At 43.4% G+C, this 9314-nt stretch overlaps 1 protein-coding gene and 1 non-coding gene across 2 annotated transcripts in view; one reads left to right on the forward strand and one right to left on the reverse strand.

Annotated features, from left to right (window-relative positions):
• The window catches only part of Psmd12 (proteasome 26S subunit, non-ATPase 12), a 21638-nt gene extending 16961 nt beyond the window's left edge, over positions 1-4677 (forward strand). Inside the window, exons 10-11 of the mRNA XM_004630032.2 lie at positions 2817-2894; positions 4432-4677. Coding sequence (XP_004630089.1) covers positions 2817-2894; positions 4432-4641 — 288 coding nt within the window. The 3' untranslated portion in view covers positions 4642-4677. The remainder of the gene's footprint in view (positions 1-2816; positions 2895-4431) is intronic.
• A 3756-nt stretch (positions 4678-8433) lies between these two features.
• Positions 8434-8537, reverse strand: LOC111816512. Its single transcript, XR_002820889.1, has one exon. It is a non-coding gene; the product is annotated as a U6 spliceosomal RNA (small nuclear RNA).
• Positions 8538-9314: the final 777 nt, after the last annotated feature.

Raw genomic sequence — 9314 nt, forward strand, 5'->3', positions numbered from 1 at the left:
AATATAATTTTTTTTTTTTTTGTGGAACTGCGGATTGAACTCAGGTCCTTGTGCTTGCCAGGCAAATGCTTATTCTACTGAGCCAGCTCCCTGGCCCCTTGGATGTTATATTTTTAATTGTTAAATTTTCCCCTAGGCCCTACATTGAGGGATGTACATTTGTGGTTCAAATGTTCAGTTTCCCATAGCATATTAGAATTTATCTCATCCATTTCGTCTTTATTCACATTTTTTGCTTTTTTTTTTTTTTTTATAACGAGTAATTTATTTAACATTTTTGCCTTATTAGAAAAAATAACTATTTCAGCATGTTTCATTTTGGGAGGACTTCTCAAGAATACAAACTTAGGTAGCTTCTTATAAATCAGGAGATAGGCCATACCCCTTGGATGTGTCTATAATCCCAGCTACTCAGTAAGCTGCAGGACCTCAAGGCCAGCCTGGGCAGTATGATAAGACCCTGTCTCCAAAAATCAACAAAACGAAAAACTCCTACACAGTGAAATAGGGCATTTCACTTTGATACTCACTTGCTGTCTTGGAAATGGTTTACGTACCTTAATCCTGAACTTTGGTCTTCTTAGCATCTCTGTAAACTAAACCAATGCCATTCATTTATTCATGTAACAAATATTTCTTAGGAGCATTCTCTGTACCAGATCCTGTACAAAGTGCTGGGCACGTGGGAGAACAAGGCATGTCCCCTCCCTTCAAGATTAACAACCATGGGGAAAGATATTTATAAACAGAAAGTATTACGGTATCATGGTACAGGTGTGCAGAGTCTAGTTGATTGGCTTTCTATGGAAGAAAGGTCAGAGTAGAGGACGGAGGAGTTGAGGAGGGTAGAGAGATTCAAAAGAAGGAGATGCAGCTGCCTGCGGTGGCACGCCTGTGACCCCCGGACCTGGGAGGTTGAGGCATAAGCGTCTCTGTGAGTTCAAGACCATCCTGTCTACATGGTGAGCTCAAGGCCAGCCTGGACTGCACAGCCAGACCCTGTCTCAAAAAGACAAAACTAAAAGAAGAGGACACAATTACCAGACAGACAGGGACAGCAGTCACTCAGTCAGAGGTACAGACCATTTGGGAATTTAGACGCTCCAGGAAAAGCTGGAGGTCTTAATCATAAACAGATTTGCATACCCCAGTAATGAAAACTTTTAACTAAATGCATAGTGTCTGGGCTCAGGTTTCACATGAATGTGAATGAGGGCAGTGAGTATGTGAATGGAGGCAGCAAACAAGAGCCTCAGGAGCAGGGGAAGTCCGTGGGCCAGGGTTGTAAATTCCCCATAAAGGGTAAAGCGAGTGCTGTTGGGGGGGATCGCGCCTTTAGTGGGCTCAGGAGGCAGAGAGCTCGAGCCAAGCCAGGATTATGTAACAAGAACCTGTCAACAAACCAGAAAAAAGAAAAGGTGAAGGGAAGGAAGCACAGAGTGCAGCTCAGGCTTTCCAGGAGGTCGGCATTACGGCCAGTCCAGGTAGAGAGCAGAGGGGCAGCTGCTTTCATTTTCATTTCTGCCTTCCCCATTCATTTGTGTGGCTGTTGGTGTTTTGTTGAGAACACTTAAGAGTAAAGGGGATGCTAGTTCTAATTTCACCATTGCCACTGGAAATTAGGAAACGTAAGCCAGGTATGGTGCTACACACCTGTAATCCCAGTACTTTGGAGGCTGAGGCAGGAGGATTGCTGTGAGTTCGAGGCTATGCTGGGCTACAAGGTGAGCTCAAGGCCAGCCTGAGCTACCTAACAAGCCCTGTCTCAAAAAAACAAAAAGAAGAAAAAAGAAATGTAAGGGCCCACCAAATAGCTCAGTGGATTAAAGTGCCTGCAAGAAGGCACGGGCTCGGGGTGTGATCCCCAGGCCTGCCCTGCCGGTCTGCTCCCTGGGTGCGCTTAGATGGCAAATGAGTCTGCGTGTGGTGGTGTGAGCCCATAATCCCAGCTCTTGGGAGACTGTAAACAGGAGAATCATTGGGAGTCCGATCTAGTAGGGAGACCCTGAACACCCTGTAGACCCTCCTCTAAAAAATACAAAAAAAAAAAACAACCAAGAAAGAAAAGAAATATAGTTTGCAGTTACCCCTAAATAATGACAAGGATGTGATAAACATTCTGAGATTCTTTCTGTTTTATGTATGTACGTGTGTGTGTTTTGAGTTTTAGCCTTTAAAACATTTGCATCAGCTAGGTGTCATGGCGTATACCTGCATGGCCGATTTCAGCAGTTGTGTGGCTGAGGCAGGGGATTGCAAGTTCTGGACCAGCTTGCCTACATAGCAAGTTTGAAACCACCCTCACTACATTGTGAGACCTTGCTCAAACCCACAAATAAGTAGAAACTTCAGCTTCTTGCACTCAGCATGAATATTTTCGTACTTTTGCCATTTATTAACCATAACCTAGTGAAAACAAGCTTATTACTTGACTATGTACGTAAAGAATTATGTCAAGGGCTGGGGAGATAGCTCAGTGGAAGAAGTGCTTGCCTGGCAAAAAATTATGTCAAGTACTCATAATAACTCAGAAATCAAAATATCTCAGTGTTTAGGCTTTGTTCTTGGAATTTAGAGCCAGGCCAGGCATACAGCTCAACAGCCTGGCACAAGTGCAAGATCCTGAGTTCAATTCTTGGCTCTAAAAACAAGAAAAAAGAAGGTTAGAAGCAGCTTCATTCTAGTGGCGGGCAGAGCCTGACATTGTGAGTGAACTTGTTTGGGTTTGAGGCTGAGCAGACTCCGCCCTTACTGACAGCGATTTCCCTATCCCGTCCCGTCCCGTCCCGTCCCGTCCCGTCCCGTCCTGTCCCCAGAACATCAGAATCATGGCCAAGTACTACACGCGGATCACGGTGAAGAGGATGGCACAGCTTCTGGACCTGCCTGCTGGCGTAAGTAGTAAGCGCCGTGTTGGGCTTGCTGTAACCATTCCTTTGGGTACCAGCCTGTAAAAATGAGTAGGAAAAATTTATTATTTAAATTTAGGCAAGGGACCAGGGAGATGGCTCAGTGGAATAAGCGCTTCCCTAGCAAGTGCAAGGGCCTGAGTTCAATCCCCAGTTCCATCAATAAATAAATAAATTTAGGCAATAGAGGGCCGGCAAGATAGCTCAGCAGTCTAAAGCACCTGCTTAGGCAAGCTTAGGCAGCTGCAGGGGACCAAGGTTCAATCCCCGGCACCACATGCCGTGCCAGCCCCACCCTGAAGGTGGGCTGAGCCAGCCAAAAATAAATAAAATGAATTTAGGCAATAGGAAGCTTCCCAAACTAGCTTGAGTGCCAAAACATTATCTAAATAGTAAGTCTACCATTACATTAGTAGTATTTACACTAGATAAAAATCTTCACTTAGGGACTTGGGGTGCCGCTCAGTGGTATGGATTCAGTCCTCAGTACTCCCCAGCCTTTTACTTACATATTAGTGGTTTTTTTGGCAGAACTGGGGATTGAACTCAGGCCCTTGCGCTTGCCAAGAAAGCGTTTATTCCAATAAGCCATCTCCCCAGCCCCCACATAGTAGTTTTGTGTCGGTTCGTGGGGAGTTCGGAGTGGACATATAATCAGTACGCTTAGGTTTCTGCAGGACAGAATGTGTGAGGCAGACTCTGCTGCGCTTCGCCTGCAGAGGAGCTGTTGGAGCAGCTCTGTGGCCAGGCTTGTTTTTCCTACAGACCTAAGGGCGCATGCAGAGATGTGGGCATTAACTGTGTGTGGTCATGTCCCGAAGGGCTGTTTCTTTGTTATCAAAAGTTGCTGTCACAAGGGCAGGAGAGATAGGAGATTAAGTGCCTGCTTTGACAAGCTCAGGGACCAGAGTTCTATCCCTGGTCTTGCATGCTGTGCCGGCCCCACCCCCTCTGGGGAGGCTAAAAACAGGAGGATCGCTATGAAGCTGCACAGTGAAACTCTGTACCAAATACATAAAATGGAAAAAAAAAAAAAAGTTGCCGGTCACAGTTTAACTTAAAGGAAAAATCGTGGCTATGGACAGTTAAAAGGCTTGATCCTTGGTTGGTTCTCACTTGTGGATGGCAGTGCCCAAGTCCTTAGCAGTAAGGTGTTGCGTCTGTGGCTGTGCAGTTGCGTGGTGACGTAGTGGACATTCTCACCCAGCACCTGTGGACACGTGATCCTTAGCACAGCGCCTCTTAGCAGGGAACGAGGGAAGGGAGCGGAGTGGCTGGCCGATGGGTGAGATGCACTGGCAGGAGGAGACCCAGGCTCAGCCACATGTGTCCAGCTGTGCCGGCCCTGTTCACTGCTTCGGTGTGGCTCACACGTTTGCTGCTACATTCTCGCTGCAGTCAGCGGTTGCTATTAGTAGTGAGGGTTAGCTCTTTATATTTTGAAGAGTGTTAGGAGTGCTTAAGATTTGTTTATCCTCAGTAATGATTCTCTTTTAATCCAGCTTGTCTTTCTCTCTTGCAGGATTCAGAAGCTTTTCTGTCAAATCTGGTAGTTAACAAGACCATCTTTGCTAAAGTTGACCGGTTGGCAGGAATTATCAACTTCCAGAGACCCAAGGATCCAAATAATTTATTGAATGACTGGTCTCAGAAACTGAACTCATTGATGTCTCTAGTTAACAAAACCACACACCTCATAGCCAAAGAGGAGATGATACATAATCTACAATAAGGGTCTTAATGCTTTTAAAAGGAGAGAAAATAGGAAGTCCTTAAAAAAAGACTGGTATCATGGTGTATATGTTGTTTTCTTTGGTTTTGTTGTTTTTTTTTTTTTTTCCTATTCTCTGCTCTTTTGTCTAAGGTTTTGAAATAGTGAATGTGTTTCAGGATCCCTTTGACCTTTCCATTCCCAAGTTTCATTATTAACCCTGTATTTTCAGTTGGTGCAAAAATAAATTTTCCTATTATCTCAGTACACACACAGCATTGTCATAAGTTACCTAAGAATGTTTTCCTATCACTTGAAAATTCTTTAGATAGTTGTTTTCATCAACTAACAACTGTATAATAAAAGCAGTATATGTGGATTTACCTTCTATAGTTACTTTTGCTTCTAAACTTTTGTGGGGTAGTGATCCAAGTGGCTCTCTGCATTTGTTTTTTGTTTGCAGTACTGAGGCTTGACTTTAGGATGCACTGAATTACACATTGAGCCCTTTCTTAGTTTTTGAGACAGTCTCAGTTGCCTGTGCTGGCCTCAGCTGTTTGACTCTCTTGCCGCCACCTCCCAGGCCGCTGGGCTTATGGGTGTGTCCAGCTGCGCCCAGCCATGTGATTTTAAAGCAGTCATCATGGAGCTGTCGGTGACTTGGGGGAAGGAAAAAGCGCTGAGCATAAGGACGTTTTGGCGAGTTGTGATCTGTATTTTGGTGTCATGGTAGGAAGTCCAGGGCATGTTTACGGGGTGACCTGGTAGACTAGACAGTCTTTGACTGAGGGGTGTGTTTGAGACAGTGTTTTACTGTAGTTCAGGCTGGCCTTGAACTCACTATGTGGCTCAGGCTGGCTCTGATCTGACAGAATCCTCCTGCTGCAGCCTCCTGAGTGCTTGGGTTCCGGACGTGTGCCATCAAGCTTGGGCAAGACTTTTGTTTTAGTCAAACCATGTTCAGTCATAGTGGTTTGATTACTTTTGTCCTCCTTCCCCTGACTTAACCAGTTCTTAATGAAATCAGGCCACACTGCTAGCACTCTGCTCTGTGTGGAGGTGACATGCTTGGGCTGTTCTCACCACCACCTTCTTTTGGGTTCTCGTATGTAGTTTTAGTTTTTTGAGACGGGGTCTCACTATGTAATCCAGGCTGGCCTTGAACTCACCATGTCTCCCAGGCTGTTTTCAAATTTAGGGCAATCCTGCTTCTGCCTGCCAATTGCTGGGATTACAGGTGGGCGCCACCACATACAACTACTACTGTTTTTGAAAATTGTTTTCACAAAACTTCCTCGTGGTTTTTGTTTATAGATCTCATTATACCATCAGTATTCCAAATTCAGGCCTGGCCAGATAGCTCAGCAGATTAAAGCACCTGCAAGCAGGAGCAGGCCCAGGGCCCAGGGTTCGATCCCTGGGGCCTGCCATGCTGGCCCCACCCCTGGTGCATGCCCTGAGATGGAGTTGAGACTGGGCATGGTGGTACAGTCCTGTAATCCCAGCTCTTGGGAGGCTGTAAACAGGAGAATCACTGGGAGTCCGATCTAGTAGGGAGACCCTGAACACCCTGTAGACCCTTCCCTAGATATATAAGGAAAATAAATAAAAATAAATATTCTAAATTCATTTCCTCCAGCAACCTTAGCTTACAGGATTTTGGATAACCTAGTATTTTTTTAATGCTTAAAAAATAACATTTCAGGCCACCCTCATTAAATGAAAGAGGCTTTCTTTTTTTAAACAATCAGTAACAAAATAGTTATTTAGCATCAAAACCATCTGAGATCACTTACTAGGAGCAAACTTTGGAAGTTTTTTTAAATTTGATTTATTTCATAGAAAAATGAAGCAATGTTAGAAAGTAATTTAAAATGATGTTTAAATGAAAGTGAGGTCTACTTTTAAAAATCCAATTAAAAAGAGAAGAACGGGGCATTCTACAAATGGTATTTTTCATAACTTCCCACTTAATGGGGACAATGTGGGATTTCTGTAATTGTGTTCTAAATCATGAATAGTACTCTTGCAGCACTAGATTAATTTTATTCTTTGGAAATTCACTGCACTGGTCACAGCATCATCATCTGCTATTACCTTTAAACAGCTAACCCTAAATACTGCCAGTTCATCACCATTTAAGTGGTGACCTAGCAATTAAAATACAGCTTTAGTTTTGACTGAAGGGTAAAGAAAGCACTTTGTACTGTTGATTGGTAAGTACAGTTGTTCATTTGAATCTAGCTTACTCATGTTGTCTTTGCAGGGACTGCTACCTTTGGGCTGGCACGCCTGGGCTGCCAGCCAGGTGTGCCCATTAAATGCTGGGCTCTTCCTGGAGTGTGATTTGGTGCCTTTTATGCTTGTGTTTGGTGGCCAGATCTCCCTTGGCCTGATGAGCTGCTTACCCGTCTCAGGCTTTGTCCTCCTATTAATCAAGCACACTGATGATTTACCAGCTTAAGTGTTACCGTTAGCGTAAGGCAGTCAAGATTAGAGATGTTCAGAACCTAAATTAATACTGCTTTACAGTTTGGACCTTAAAGCATTCGTGAGAGCATAGAACTACTGCGCTTCAGCTACGAAGAAGACTGTATTTAATCCAGAATTGTTTTCATTATTCATTAACCAGCAGGTGAGGCAGTGAGCTATTGTTTGTCTCTGTGAATTACCATGTGTTTCCTTGTAATTTATGTTTTTATTACAGAGTCCAAGAGCTATTGGTATAATTATATTCAATTTGCATATGCTTATTAAATCATTGAAAGACCTTTAAAGCTCATACAGTTCTATTCTAAGTGTTAAATGTATAATAAAATACCTGTTTTAAATTGTTTTCAGCTTCTGGATATTGCAGCAATAAAAAAAAGTAATTTGTGGGTATTTAAGAAAATCTAGAGAATAAACTCATACTTAAAAGGTCACTTTTCAGTTTTCTTCCTTAAAAAGTGTAATTTTCATCTTCCTAAAGGCATCTGAAAAGCCAGCAGTTTATTTTTTGACTAGACTTAAGAGCAGTTCGTGCAGAGTTGAGCGGAAGGTAGCAGGGCTGCCCAGGAGCCCCTTCCACGTGTGCCAGCCTCCTGCTGCCAGCCTCGCCCTCCAGTGACACCTGGGCTAGGGTAGCGAGCCACACTGAGACGGTAGGGGCCACGTGAGAGTGCATTCTCCAACTTCAGCCACACGTACATGTATGTACACTTTATTTTTACTAGCACATTTATGTTTGGGGTACGTAAGATAACAGTATGTTTATTTTTTTACCATAACTTTATTGAGAAATAGGCAATAAGACAGTTTCAAATCAAATTGGTAGGACAGTTCCAATAATTAACACATTGCATACTGTCTTCCTAGTGGTTATTTGTTGTACAAGATACAGACATTATAGCCTATCTACAAATACTATTAGGAACAAATCTCTCTATTCATTGAATTAAGAGAATGTAGCTATATATCCTAACCATTTTGAATACGCAGATACAAAATGGTCATTCATCTGTATTCCCTTTTTTGTTCAGTTCCATCATTTAAATTTAGGCAGAAGGATTTTTTTTTTTTTTTTTTTTTTTTTTTATGCTCTGCATGCCTTGAGGGCAGGTTTGGCTGGTTTGAGTTGTAGGGATCGAACCACAGCAACCTGAGCCTGACTGCTTGGTTGAAGCAACCACTTAAAGAATTGAGCTAAGGGGCAGGCTCCCCTGTCATTTAAATATAGGTGCGTGAACTCAGCAAAATATTCCATAATAATACTGAGTCTTCCACTCTCCTGGCAATATCAGAAGTTGTTGACCTGAGTCCCCTACATCTCAAAAAAATACGGAATGCTTCACGAATTTGCGTGTCATCCTTGTGCGGGGACCATGCTAATCTCTGTATTGTTCCAGTTTTAGTATATGTGCTGCCGAAGCGAGCACCTAGGACTCACTTTGTAGCTCAGGCTGGCACCATTTTCTTGCCTCAGCCTCCTGAGTGCTGGGATTACAGGTGTGCACCACCCCCCGGCTTCCTAATGCTTTCTTGAGAACACCAGAGGGATAACCCCAAAACCCTTTTTACTGTCTTCATAATTTTGTCTTTTTCATAAAGTCACATCGTTGGAATTTGGGCTTTTCAGATGGGCTGCTTTCATTCAGTGTCCATTTCCGTTTCTCCTGAGTCTTCACGTGACTTGGTAGCTAATTGCACTTTGCACTAATACTCCATTGTCAGTATGTGCCACAATTTACCCCTTTACTAAAAGACATCTTGGTTGCTTACAAATTTTGATGGCTACAAACGTCCTATAAACAAATGCATTTTTAAATTTTTTTTTTTACTTTCTGTATTTTTAGGGAAGGGTCTACAGGGTCTCATTACTAGATCAGGCTCATAGTGATTCTCCTGTTTACAGCCTCCCAAGTGGTGGGATTACAGGCGCACACCACCCAGTCTCAATTGCTGTCTCAGCGTGCCCTGGGAGCGGGGCTGGCACGTCAAGCCTGGGAATCGAACCCCTTGCCTCTGAGTCTGCTTGCTGGTGCTTTAATCCGCTGAGCTATTTGGCTGACACTTGCATGGTTTTTATTTAGACATAAATTTTCAAATCCTGGGACATCTTCTGGATGGTTAACAACCTAAGTTTGCAGACCAAAATTAGAGAAAAAGGAGGGCTGCAAGGAAAGCCAACATTTTGGCCCTAGCCTTCTAAGGTC

This window comes from Octodon degus, unplaced genomic scaffold (assembly GCF_000260255.1).
Source record: "Octodon degus isolate 3935 unplaced genomic scaffold, OctDeg1.0 scaffold00033, whole genome shotgun sequence".
In the NCBI taxonomy this organism is placed as follows: domain Eukaryota; kingdom Metazoa; phylum Chordata; class Mammalia; order Rodentia; family Octodontidae; genus Octodon; species Octodon degus.